General features: G+C 38.6%; 1 protein-coding gene across 2 annotated transcripts in view; it reads right to left on the bottom strand.

Moving 5' to 3' along the window:
• IQGAP2 (IQ motif containing GTPase activating protein 2) overlaps positions 1-14,802 on the bottom strand; it is a 141,466-nt gene extending 126,664 nt beyond the window's left edge. The window contains exon 1 of one of the 2 annotated variants that reach the window (XM_058169267.1): positions 14,238-14,802. In XM_058169267.1, coding sequence (XP_058025250.1) covers positions 14,238-14,289 — 52 coding nt within the window. In that variant the 5' untranslated portion in view covers positions 14,290-14,802. The remainder of the gene's footprint in view (positions 1-14,237) is intronic. The other variant, XM_058169268.1, reaches the window with a different exon arrangement.

The following is a 14,802-nucleotide window of genomic DNA, read 5'->3' as shown; positions in this document are numbered from 1 at the left end:
TTAACAATGCAATTCGTGCTCCCAATTTCTATGCGGTGAGGATTACTTTTAGGATGTCCTAAACCTGCAACCATAGTTTAACACAGAGGTCTCCAACCTTGGTCCCTTTAAGACTTGTGGACTTCCACTCCCAGAGTTCCTCAGCTAAACTCAATCCCTGGTTTAACAGATTACCACATGCATTTGCCCAGTGAACTTTTTGTCCCCAGTTTTAATTGTATTTGTACTGCTTACACACTATTTCCTCTTCTTTTTGTCTTTTAGTGCCAAAGCCTCCTCAAAAAAAGCTTCTATTATTAGTCTGATTATTGTCCATAGAACTTCAAACTCAAAAGCAAAATTTTTGTACAAATTCCAGAGATTATTTGCTAAAGTGGCTAGGCCATCCAAAACTTTCATTCTGTCCAGAGGCCCACAGGAATAAGCTACTGAAATACAAAACCAAACCACTGAACAACATTTGTAGAATTTTTCCACAGTTATGGGAAAGAAATAGATGGATTAAGTCTTCAATAGTCACAAAGTATTTATAAACTTTTAAGCAAGCCAACCCTAAAAGGAGTGGAGTGGCTTCATAAGTACCTTCTGTAGGCTACAATTTTAAAAAAATTACGTTTGGTCTCTAGCTACATTCTTTATCTATTTATCCAAGGTATCCAAAATCTTAGGAAGGGAAACAAATCTCAAATCAGATTATGGACTTTTGATAAAACTTCTTTTAGAAAAATATTAATGTTAACTACTGTACTTGGCAGTAATATTTATAACCACATATACTTGATTTTTATTTTTTATTTTTTTTTATAAAAAAGTTTTATTTTTACAATCTTGTCAAATAATTCATCCAATGTACAGTTATATACAATTAGTCGGGCCTGCCCAGTCACCACCCCCCTTTTTAACCTTCTTCCCTCTTCTACCTTCTTTTACTTTCCAAACCTTCCTCTCCTTCTCTTATCTACCTCCTCTCCTCCCTCCACCCTACACTCTTCTCCTCTTCTACCCTCTTCCTTCCTCTTCTCCTCTTTCCTACCTCCTCTCTCTTTTTTCCCTCCCCACCGTTCTAAATTGGCGACTGGTCAGACCCGACCCTACATTAATTATATTTATACGTCTTCAATAATCCCTGTACATTAACCATCACTCCATCACTAATCTCAACCCCCACCCTTCCCTTACCCCCACCCCCACCCCGACTTCCCAGAACAAAATGCAGGGTATCAAAACTAACAATCATAATCTAAAATAATTCCTAAATTATAATCTCTGGTCTCTCCACGCTTATTCACACTCTCAATTCCCCTCTCCTTCAAAAATATATCTAATACAAATTATTTCCTAAATTTACTCATATGCTATTTGATATTTTTTTATCTGATACTTATTTTGAATATAATCAATCCACATTTTCCATTCTAAAATATATTTTTCTTGTGTATAGTCTTTCAAGTAAGCAGAGATTTTTGCCATTTCTGCCAGATTTGATACTTTGAGAGTCCATTCTTCAATTGTAGGTAATTCTTCTTTCTTCCAATATTGAGCAATCAAAAGTCTTGCGGCTGTTATTAAGTTCAGAATCAATTTAGTCTCTATAGCTGTACAATCCATAATTATTCCTAGTAAAAAGAACTGCGGGGTAAACTTAATCTTCTTTTTCAAAATATTCTGCATGATCCACCATACTTTAATCCAAAACTTGATTTTTATTCAGGTAACTGATCCGTTTTTGAAAATAAGAACTGACCTTTTCCTTCATTTTGCTTCCTGTTTTTTTTTATTTAAATTATAGACAGAAGAAAATATCTATTGCATTTTGTATTTTCAGTGGAAAACAAGCATGCTTTCTATTCTTGTAGCCTTTACTGCAGACACAGATATTCTTATTTAACCAAATATGCTCCATCTAGCCTAATCAAGTCTATGTAATTTTACCCATTTAATTTTAAAGCTATCATTAACTGCAGGCAAAGGCTTTTCCAACAGTGTTTTCTTCTGTCCCTCCCACATTGCTGGGTATGAGAGGGAGAGTGAATTGTTTGTATGCCCAACAGTAGACAATTAGAAGTCCTGATGAATTACAAAAATCTGGTATTTACTTTGTGACCTTTTCAATTATTTAAAGGAAGGGGTAAGATAAAAACAAGGAAGAGAGAGGCATAAAATAACTACTGTTTCCCCCCAAAAAACAAAAATACAAGTCTCTATAATCTATTATCAGAATCACATTAGTATAATTTGAATCCTCATTCCAATTCAGTAACACTGGGAAGCACTCATTAGTATAATTTTAAGGCTATTATATTTCAAATAATTGTAATTGTACACTGCCAAGAATCACTTCTCATGCAATCAGGGGCTATATAAATTTGATTACTAAATAAATAACAATTCTGTAACCATTAACTATTTTGTTATATGTAGATAATCCTTGCTTAATAAATTCAATTGGGATTGGCAATTCCATCACTAAGCAATCCATTTATTAAGCAAAACATCAATGACTGCAATGATATGTTTTTATTGGCAAAATCTCCATTGATCCTGTTGTTGGAAACCAACTATGAAGCATTTAAATGGCAATCATGCGACTGTGGAATGCTTCAACTATCATAAATGACCATTGATTGTGAAGCACTTAATCTATCACGTGATCAGGGAAGCTGCAAGAATTCTTAATTGCAAAATACGGTTGTAAAGCCATTTTTTCAGTCCTGTCGGAACTTTGAACTGTTATTAAATAGGACAGTTGTTAAGCAAGGACCATCTGTTCTGATTCTGAAATATGCATAACATTTGACATCAATGTTCTGCACCAACAACCCTAACCCTAACCCTAATCCTAACCAACAACTCTAATGAACTATTCAGAAAGACTGGAACATTTCTTACTGAATAACGGTCAATCTACACCATTTATGGTAACTATTATGAATTTGTTCTGTTTGCAAGGAATTGTTTCACTATATGCTTCTATAAACCCAAAATTTCACTTATATTATTGATTTGTATAGATTGCATATCAATATATTTGTAAACATAAAGAAAATTAAAATGAATAGAATAAAGCATTAAAATGTCTAATTTTTTAAAAATACATCTAATGAACAGCTCAGAGAATAGAAAAGAGTTATACTGAATTTAAGAGTTAAGGAAAATAGTGTAAAAGCTTAATTCTTCCACTTCACAATAAGGTGTTTTTTTTTAATAAGAAACCTCTGCTTCATCAGAATGTTGAAGTCTTCCCAATTTAATGTAACAATTTAAGCAATGAGCTATGAACTTTAATTGTTCCAACAGTGTTTCATAGGCTACATCATTTTTTGATTTTCCACCAGGAATCTGCAAAAGTCTGTTTATCTTGGAAAAATATATCAGTCTACCTGTTGCTTTCCCAAAATTTTTACATGAACTCAAGTTGAGATCCTTTGACTTTCAAAGGTAAAAATAGGCTTCTAATTGGAAAAGCCATTTCATGCCTCGAACCAAAATAATTACAATGTCATAAATGAATCAAAAATTAAAAAATAAAAAATAGAGAAAAGTGGAGAAATGCAAAATATCCACCAGGCTGTCTCTTACCAATAGCTTGGAAAGCTCCATAAGATTTCTCTGCCTACGACTTAAAATGATGACAAAGATCATCACTAACATGTCAGATCTAATCACACTTGCCAAAAGAATATAGAAAAGGCCTTCCAAAAAGGATCTTAAGATTCAAATAGGCATGTAATCTTCTTAGCACTTGGATAGAACTGATTAGGAAGCAAAAAAAATATTCTGAGAAAAATCAACAACAAATCGCTTTTAATATTACTGTCAAGAAAACTGTATGGACAAGTTCATCCACCAGAGATGCTACCTTTCAGAAAATTATCAGTTAAACTGGACTCAAGTAATAAAAGCTTTTAATTTTAAAACCAGCTCTTAAAATAAAGGCTTGGTTTTGGAACTGGAAAAAATAGACAATATAGACTAGGTGGGCAGTTATTTTATTTCATAACCCTGAAGTCTAATGTCACTACCATATATTACTATGCATTCAACTTTGCTTTAATGTTTGAGAATAACTAGATGGGCTTAGCAGAATGAGATACAAAACTAAACCACTGCCTCTTACAGCCATCTCAAAGTTGGTCTGGACCAGCACTTCCCAAGTCAATATTATATTCATTTGAAAAAAGACTATAGGAGGCAGATTACTGTATTTTTCGCACTATAAGCTGCACTGGACCATAAGACGTACATTAGCTTTAGAGGAGGAAAATAAGAAAAAAAAATTCTGCCTCTGCCTCCCAGCATCCATCTGGTATTTATCTGGCTAGCGTCCTTGCAGCAAACAGCAAACAGCCTGGTCAGATTCAGCATGTTATCACAGCCCCAGCACATGGCTCATCAGGGCTACGCTTTGTTGTGCCCATGGGCCAACTGAGCTGCTGCGGTCGCTGGGAAACACTAGAGCCTTCGTTGCCGAACAGCTGATTGGTGGTTGGATTGGCCTCCTGGAATACTGTCGATCAGCTGTTCTAGGCAGCGGGGATCTCCACCACCGCCTACAACAGCTATTGCTGTCGTTCGCCACCGTAACCACCACCGTTCACCGCCACAGTTCACTGCCGCTGCCTATCACCAATGCTGCCTATTGGCAGTGGCGGTAATCAGCGGCGAAAATTCAAGCCACTTAGAACAACTGATTGGCTGTATTCCAGGAGACCAATCCAACCGCCAATCAGCTGCTCCAAAAAGCTCCAGCATTCTGTGGCGATGGCAAACAGCAGCAGCGATGACAGACGGCAGCGAATGCTGCCACTGCACCACCCCCTCCCCCCACTGTAATATTTGTTCTATAAGATGCACAGATATTTCCACCCACTTTTTTTGGGGGGTAGTGTGTCTTATAGTGCGAAAAATACGGTACTACTTAAAAATAAGCAGTCTATTATTTATTAGTATCAGTGCAGGCTATCTTCCAAGTCAAATACAAACTGGTCATATTTTCCAATTTTACCAGGAGAGTTCTAGGTTTTGGAAGGTGTTCTGGAGACTTGATGTACACTCCAAACTGGAAAAAAATTAGAATCTATCCCTCTGGTCAGTGACAATAAAGACAGCAGAGGGAAGGGCATAGTATCAGAATTGACATCAGCACTTGCTGCTTACTCAGCCTAGCATTGCAAAAATCCAGAAGACCACTACACCACAGCAGAGAATTAGCTTCCTGTATCTATGCTGTCATTTTATGGCCAACCAAGATTTTTGTAATTCAGATATAGTAGTAACTAAGCCTACAAGCATTTTGAAGTTATGGAGTAACAATAACCTGTAAATGCATACAAATTAATGGTTCTTAGTTTTTACTGTTGTAAATTTGGCCATCCTATCAAAAATCATTTTCGGAACAGGGGTATGTGTTCAAAGCAGAGGAGGGAACTGCTAAAATATCATTCTGTGTTTCTATCATTTTTCTACTAGCGGGAGAAAGAAAAAAAGACAATACCAGTCAAACTATGCATTATACACTATATTAAGCACCAATGACATCAGATTCACAGTATTTGTCATTAGGGCAATTTAAAATAGTTCTCCAAAAACACTAGAAACCTTTAATAGAATATGTCCCAGACAGCTTTAATCTGCTGGTAATTTTAGCTGCCAGGTTTAACAAAGGCCTAACAAGCAAGCATACCTTTTACCAACCTATTCTTGACTGTGTTGCTGAAAGGTAAGCTTGAAATAGAAAGCAAGCAGCATAAGCACATCCCAAGATTAGCACAGCCTAAAAATTACTTACCTAATCAAAAACTCAAACAGATCTTTGCTCAGTTCACAAGTATACATTATTTCTCAATTCCATTTTGCAAATACAACAAAATCACTACTTCCGAGTCCACCCTCCTATGATGACAGCAAAAAAATTGTCTGGCCCAAAATCAACTTTCAGCTTGGATGATAAGAGGAAATAGAAACCTTGGGCTTCATTTCATGAAGATTTTTTAATTTTTTAAACATGGTCCTCTCCTTTGTATAGGCTTGCTCAAGACTGTTTTTTCATGGCTACAGACCACTTCATTAGATATTGTTGTCATATGATGAGGAAGACTGTTTGTAAAAGTTGATGGCATAAAAACTTGATATTTAATCTATCACAGAACTTTGATGTGTTCTATTTTTTCCAGAATTTTGTAATATGTCATTTTATCTTGATCCCATGTGTGAAAAGTCCCTGAACTAATCAAAGCTTGTATCAGAAAGCAATAGTAAAAATTTAGTCTTTTCTATTCAAAGAAAGCACACAGATTATGAATATAGATGGAACTCATCCTTCTATTAGAGAGAAGAAACTACTGTAAGGCACAGATCATATTTTTAAATTAGTTTCTGATTGGCTTTCCTTAATTTAGAATTCTTTTCAGCACTTTATGTACACAAATGCATAATACAAAACTAAGGTCAAATCCGGATCTCCTGACAATGTAATCTTGTCCTTCAGTTATCAACTCAGAGGCACATAAAGAAAGCTACAGCTGAACAATGGACTTGCCCTGAGTCCACTTTGGAGTAGTCCCATATTGCAACAGTTCCTAGTAACAGTCATCAGAATTAATTGCTAATTTAGATTTTAAGTATTAACGTTAAATAAAAATTTACCATTCATCAACTTTGCCTTGTCTGAGAACAATTACATTGGCTAAGCAGACAAGAGACAAGAGTCATCAAGCCTACACATTACAGAAGAACTAATATCTGTTTAAATTAGAATTATGTTCTACAGAAACAAGTTCTATTATATAATTACACTGAGAAATATTGGGTATGCTGGTCTATTACTTAAATAAGAAGATAAATCAAGCTTTCAGAATTTTTTAACTTTTAAAGGCTATCTATCTGCTATTAAACGCATGCAAGTTTTTAAGCATTGCAATTATCCCTATTTTTCACTCAACACACATTTTAAATGCTGACATAAAGCTTATATCTAGAAGACTTCAGATTGTTATTCGAAACTATAGTTCTACATTGCTGTAGTCCTCATTAACTGACCACAATTGGACCCAACAATTCCATCACTAAATGATGCAGTCATTAAGTGAAACATCACATGACCATGCCAAACCTGCATCAGTTCTGCTGGAGTTTATTAAATGAATCACCCACAATTGTTAAGAGTGACACAGGACTGTGATTTTCAACTTACTGCCAGCTTCTCCATTGACTTTACTTGTCAAATTTGGGTGCAAAGGTCACAAGTTGTGATCATGTGACCATATGGACAGTTTGTAAATTTGAGTACCAGCTGAAAAACTACTTTTTCACTGTCTTTGTAAGTTTGAATGGTTGATAAATAGGATGGACATTAACTGTGGACCACCTATATTGATATCACCCGCTGGGGTCTTGATATTCTGTTACTCTTTATTGGCTGATGTAAACTAAGAGTTATTAACTATATTAGACCACACTATAGTAACTCTAATCTGAAATCAAAATATGTACTATGCATTTCAATGTTTTCAGTTCAGATCTAATATATGATACAAGAAGTAAAAGTAGAACATATCTAGTGGTTGTCATGGTATCTGCAGTTCAGAGACAACAACAGCCTTACTAGAACTTCCTAACTGCAACACACATCGAAACTTGCTCAGCACGATATGTAAATACAGACACTGATTTCAATGAGCCCAATTTTAATTGAATAGGTTGCATAGGAGGTTTTGTGCTGACTTCAACCTGTACCTAGGACTGCTAGGGATAGACTTGCTGCTTTATGCATCCTGAACATTTCAAAACAGCATTTATTCACATCTGTCTCCAGACCTAGTTTTAAAAAAAGTCACTTCACTAAGTAGAATGCAAAAGTGACTAAAAAATTCCAGTGATGACTTTATTTTATTTATTTATTTATTTATTTGATTTTTATACCGCCCTTCTCCCGAAGGACTCAGGGCGGTTTACAGCCAACATAAGAACAATTTGATAAATAGATTTAAAAAACATTTAAAAAATCTTATTCAATTTGGCTAACCCCATTTAAAAATTATAATAGAAAAATGATAAAAAAAACCAATTAAAACCAAAGTGTATTAGGCCAGCCCTGCGCAGTGAAACAGAAAGGTCTTGAGTTCACGGCGAAAGGTCCGGAGGTTGGGGAGTAATTGTAGCCCCAGAGGAAGCTCATTCCAGAGGGTGGGTGCTCCCACAGAGAAGGCTCTCCCCCTGGGGGTCGCCAGCCGACATTGTTTGGCTGATGGCACCCTGAGGAGACCCTCCCTGTGTGAGCGCACAGGTCGATGAGAGGCTATCGGTGGCAGCAGGCGGTCGCGTAAATAACCCAGTCCTATGCCATGGAGCGCTTTAAAAATGGTAACCAACACCTTGAATTGCACCCGGAAGACCACCGGCAACCAGTGCAGCTTGCGCAAGAGAGGTGTTATATGGGATCCACAAGTAGCTCCCTCTATCACCCGCGCAGCCGCATTCTGGACCAGTTGGAGCCTCCGGGTGCTCTTCAAGGGGAGCCCCATGTAGAGAGCGTTATAGTAGTCCAGGCGGGAAGTGACGAGGGCATGAGTGACCGTGCATAGGGAATCCCAGTCTATGAAGGGGCGCAACTGGAGTGTCAGGTGCACCTGATAAAAAGCTCCCCTGGCGACGGCCGTCATGTGGTCTTCTAACAATAGCCGAGCATCCAGGAGAACGCCCAAGTTGCGAACCCTCTCCATAGGGGCCAGTGACTCGGCACCAACAGTCAGCGATGGAACTAGCTGGCTGTACCGGGATGCCGGCATCCACAGCCACTCAGTCTTGGAGGGATTGAGTCGAAGCCTGTTCCTCCCCATCCAGACCCGCACGGCCTCCAGACACTGGGACATCACTTCAATGGCCTCGTTGGGGTGGTCGGGGTGGAAATGTACAGCTGAGTGTCATCAGCGTACTGATGATATTGCACCCCCAAACCACGGATGATCTCACCCAGCAACTACATATAGATGTTGAACAGGAGAGGCGAGAGAACCAACCTCTGCGGCACCCCACACGTGAGGCGCCTCGTGGATGATCTCTGCCCCCCTGCCAACACCGTCTGCGTCCGGTCAGAGAGATAGGAGGAGAACCACCGAAAAACGGTGCCGCCCACTCCCAATCTCTCCAGCCGTCGCAGAAGGATACCATGGTCGATGGTATCAAAAGCCGCTGAAAGATCTAAGAGGACCAGGACAGAAGAACAACCCTTATCCTGAGCCCTCCAGTGATCATCCACCAACGCGACCATGGCTATCTCCATGCTGTACCCAGGTCGGAAACCGGACTGGAACGAGTCTAGATAGACTTGACCAAAATGTAAAAAAAAATGACCAATGTTCAAGTTCTTCATTGAATCAATGAAATAAAAATATAAGAATTTGATCCCAATCTGAAACATCTAGTTGGTTTCAAGCAGGGGCCATTTGCATATAGTTCCCCAGCCCCCTATTCTTTTTCTTTTTTACAACCATGAAACAGTAAAAATTTATCACTAAAATTCTACAAACTACACATAAAAATTCAGTAGCATGCTTTTTTAAAGGTTTTTTTTACAATAATTTAAATCAAGATGTATTATGCTGTCCATGGGCTTAGTGTATTTATTTTGCTTTTTTTTAAAAAAAAGTAAGTATGAAAAAATGGAAATTTCAGTCCTGTGTCACTATCATACTTTTACACATCTTAGCCATTTTTTTCAAGTTTTGGCTGTAAAAAGGTTGCCTGACTTTGGTCCTTCTAAAGATTGTATCAATATGGCTACCCTGAGCTCCACAGGGAAAAGCCTGGATATAAATGTAAATAAATAAATAAATATGGTTTATTTGCTTGATATAAGTTTATAGTAAATTGTGACAGCCAAGTGGTTTTCTCTCCACAAAATCAGGCCATCCAGATGATGAACTTTATATCAAGCAAATATATTAATTATATATAAAAAGGAGGAAGATTAAGTATAAAATCTAGCTGCCAAAATCACTGCAATCACTATTTATATGTAGCTAAAAGCTAGCTCAAGAAAACATAATAATGTTATATACACACCTAAAATGTACATAGCTAGCAACCATGGTTTGTTTTTAAAGAGACATTCATTTAAATACAGTCCCATTAAAACCGTTACGATTATACAAAAATTAACTTACTCATTATGAAAAATCATAACCATTTTACTTATAATCTCCGCAATTCCTCTACACAGAAAGGGTGTGTACGTTCTACAAGTAGAAATTTAATCATGTGGCATGGGATATAATTCATGTTATTTTTAGATTCAAAACTTCATGTATGCAACCAATTATAAACAGTCAAGTGTATTGAAATGTCCATTTAAAATGCAGTCTAAGAAAAGATGACATTTCAGCAGTAACTCAGTATGATGAAGTAAGCTCTTATGAAAGTTCATAAAATAGATCAGTCACCCAAGTGGTTTTTTAACTCTCATTATTTTACTTCAAGTCTCAGGAGGTGGCAACCCCCTACCCAACATTGTCTGAGCTTAGAGAGGCAAATAGAATCAGGCCTGAATCATTCAGAGATAAGAAACTACCAGAAGATATCAAGGCTGTAGAGTAGACCAGAATTCCAGAAGAAGTCAATAGCAAACTATTTCCATACTATTACTAAGAAAACTAGATGGGCATAATCCTCAATTTATGACAATTGCTATAAATTAGTATGGTAATTAAGTGAGTCACCCCATGATCTGATCTGATTTTAAAATCATAAGTCACCATGATCATTAAGTGAACTACATGATTGTTAAGTAAGTCCAGCATATTCAATAGGTGTTTTTTGTCATTTTCTACTGGAAAACAAAAAAAAAAGTTGCAAATCATGGTCATGTGACCATAGGATTTTGCATGCAGTTGTAAATGTGAGCCGGTTGTCAAGTGCCCAAAATGTGGTCATATGACCGGGGCATGCACAATATTTTCTGATGGTCACACCTGCTTCACAGGCTGTTAAACATCATTTCTAAGGCTGTCATAACTTTGACCAGTTGTTAAGCACCTGGTTGTTAAGTGAGGACTACCTGTATGTCTACAAAGACACCAAGAACTGAATTCAACTGGAAGGAGACTGACTTCTCATTTGACTTCATCTTTTAAAGAATTTAAAAAATGCAGTAAAAGTATAAAGTGCTTGTCAGAATAATTATATTAAGTGGAATTGTTACTTAATACCCTCTTAACTAAATACGGGTTAAGCAGAACAAGTCTAACAATCCTATAACCTTCTTTCATTTATTAACTCCATTTCAATTAACAGAGGTAGTTAATTAGATTGCCTCAAGCCCAAGTAGTACAGAAAAGCAAAACTTCTGTTTAGAAAATATAAATTAGAGCCACATATGAAAAATAATTGAATTGATATTGTTCTAATGAGAGAATGTAGATTTAAGGACACAGCTGTTTGATCTGTTGAGCTATTAAGCCTTTAGATAAGTGAGTTTGCACCTGAGGTTAACACTTAAGTATTATAACATGTATATGCAATATATAAGAAAACAAAATACAGTAAAACCTCATTTTGAGTAAACACTTGTAGATAGATACCTGTTACTCCCTAACCTCCAATAAATATGAAAGTATGCCACTGCATGGCATTAATGACATAACTAATGTGACTATAGTTGTTATAAAATTAAGGTATAATACCGATGTGAAATAAAATCAATGAAAGTAAAATCAATGCAAAATTAACTGCATCATGTAGACAACTTCAGATACAATTGATCCGTCCATTATTTGGTGGGGTGGGGAAGGCCTAAGGAGAAATTTGGTCACGACATCCAAATGTAACTAAACAGAGGGTTATAAAATGAAACATTCATTTTAATAGAAATTTGAATTGAAGATTCTCCTCATTTATGTGTTACCATTATACAATCCGCATCCATTTCTTATTCAACTTGACTTACTTTCAAAAAAGATAAAGGTAAGTAACTATGGCTTAGTGAATAAAGCTCAATCTACTAGAATTATAGACCACAACAACTAAATTCGTATCACAAACTAAACTAAAAAGTGATTTCTTGGATTTTGACTTAGTGCGAGAGTCCAGCCTGGGTGTTTGTAATCTGACTGCATCAGCACATATTTCCCAAACAATTAGGAGGAAGATAATAAATTACAGGAAAATGAGGTATAAATCCAGTAGGAAATTATTTGAGCTTATCTTGTTATATGACTGCCTATAACATTAAAAAGTAAATCCTTCATTTTTAATATCTGCAATATAGGATTCTTCTTCATGCGATCTAATACATCTAAATTTAACCAAACATTAGCCACATTCTACTCTTGAAACTGTTCCCAATCCTTGCCTTGCCAAACAAGAACTGTTTTCTCTGCCTTGCATTACTGTCACCCTCCTAGAGGTGTATCTTTTTCCAAACCACTTCCTGCTCATTCTGAAGGACTCTGAACTTCTGCTGCAGAATCACGTGGTTGCCCTTTGTGTAGGCAATGATTGTCAGAGGAAAAACAGCACATTCTTCACCTGAAATTTTTAGACCTTTTGGGAACATGAGAGCAGTGGGACAAGGTGGCATACTGCAGGTGGAAGAAGGGCCACCAAATCAATGTATCATTTTTCTGTAGTTACCCGAACAACCACCAGTTTACAACAAGGAGCAAGTTCACCAACAACACTCAACCAGTTTATAACAGGGAGCAAGTTCACAGAAGTCATTCAAAGCACCAGAGCAGAGTTCACAAGATAGAGATTATCATTTTAAAGAGGCAAAAGAAAGGTTTCTTTCCCATTTAGGAACCCCCACCTTAACACAGTCTGCTCATTCAGAATTTGTGTACAGGGCAAGCCAGCCTCTTGTAGGCTGTATCACCCAATTTCTATTTCATGTGGATACTCAGGATTTACATAGGCCTAGCAATTAAAATATTGTTGGCGTCTTGGAATTTTAATTGCCCTTTCAAACCTTGCCAAGAGAGGTATATGGAACAGTACAGTAAAAGTAATGGGAGTGGTCAAAGTACACAGTACTTGCTTATCTGTATCACAAACCTAATAGCACATACAAGTGTAGTTGGGTAAATATCTACAACAATAGGCATGCCTTTAAAGCCTCAAAGTAATCAAGTTATGACTCATTTCTGTTAGGTTACTCTGAAAACCAGCTAAAACACAACCTCAAAGTCTTCAAAAAACTTATTTTCATTTATCCCAAGTCAAAAAAAGTATGCAGGCTGAAAATGTCAGAAGGGACAATAAAAGCTTTTAAGGAAAAGCTGTAAGTTTCCACCTTAAAAACAGTGAAACCAATGCAAGTTCCTTCAAATAGGCATGAAATTCTGAGAGGAAGAACAAGGATTGCTGAGCTCAGACGGTCTTTTTAAAAAATTGTTTCAAATACTGTACTTTTAAATTTGTTTTTAAAAAATGCATGCTTATTGCAAAGCATCCACAAATCAGAATGTTGTACAGAATCAGCGACACTTTTTATTTAACACTTTTAAAGGATGCTAAATTCAGTATCTGGGATCTAAAACCCTATACTTGGGTACAAGTGTCCTTGCTGCAATTCAATGGGCTTTTTACCCCATGTCAAGTGTTAATCTTCTCTAAGGGCCACAAAAGCTATATCATAGATGCTGACTGTAGATGGCATTTACCTCGAATGAATACTTAGGAAACCCTACCTAAAAACCCCAAAACCCCTAAAGAGGAGTTGTTGTTGTTTTAATTATTCTCTCTGCCACCACCTCCCTCTCAAAACTACTAGAGACATCTGGTTGAGAGCGATTTTTCACATCCCCTTTCGAAGTATAAACTTCCTTCCAAAATAAACAGGCAGGGTCTCTCTTGAAGGGATCCCCAGTAACATGGGACACCCTTGTTAGTAAATTATCCGCCGGCGCTGCTTGCAGCTTCCAGCTGGAAGGGTGAGAGAAAGCCCATCCTCCAAACCACTCAGGTAACTCAAGCAGAAGCAGCGACAGGTGTTTCCGCCGTCCCCTCTACCGAGAACAGCGCCCCGCTGGGACGCCACCCGTCCCCTTGCGCACACATGCCCTCCTCCCTTTCGGGGAGGGGGGAGGTTTAGGGGGCCGCGCGCACCCTCACCTGAGCGTTTCGGAAGCCTGCATCCCGAGCCCCCCCCCCGGCGGAGGAGGGGAGGGAAAAAGAGGAAAGGGAAACAAGGTGAGGTTGGGCGCTCCATTTTGGCGGCAACTTAACCCCCGAGTGTTACTCACAGCCATAGCGGGGTCTCTGCAAGGCCGGCGAAGAGGGCTCCTCATAATGCATTCTCTTCGGCGCAGCTGGGAGTTCTGTCCAAGCTGGAACAAACTTCGCGGAATCGCCGCCCCCGTAATCCTCGTTTCCCGGAGGAGCACCGCTGCAGTCTTTAACCGTCCTGTAGCCGCCGCCGCCGCCGATGCTGCTCTCCCAAATGCGGGACACACACACAGGCACAGCAGGGGGAGTTGCCTGTTCCTGGCGTCTTCCGCAACAGCCCCGAGGCGGTCTCGCTCGTCGTAGCCGCTCTCGCAATCCCTGCCGACCGGAGGCGCGCGCGTCTCGCCGCGGCGCGCGAAAAGAAGTTCGGGGCAGCCTCCCGAGCCTCCCCCGCGGCCTCTGGATTCGCTCCCCTGCTCTTTTTACCTGCCCTCCTTAAAAGCTGCGCCTTCCCGGGCCAGGCAACGCCGGGCTGTGTGTTTGTGTGTGTGTGTGTAGCCCCCTCCCTCGTGCGCTCAGCTCTTTTGCTAAAGGGGGCCCCCCCAAAGTGAACTCTTCCTCCACCCCCAGCTCGGCGCCTTC

Source organism: Ahaetulla prasina, chromosome 2 (assembly GCF_028640845.1).
Source record: "Ahaetulla prasina isolate Xishuangbanna chromosome 2, ASM2864084v1, whole genome shotgun sequence".
Classification (NCBI taxonomy): Eukaryota; Metazoa; Chordata; class Lepidosauria; order Squamata; family Colubridae; genus Ahaetulla; species Ahaetulla prasina.
Note: the sequence above shows the minus strand (reverse complement) of the source record. Positions and strands in the feature narration are given on the sequence as shown.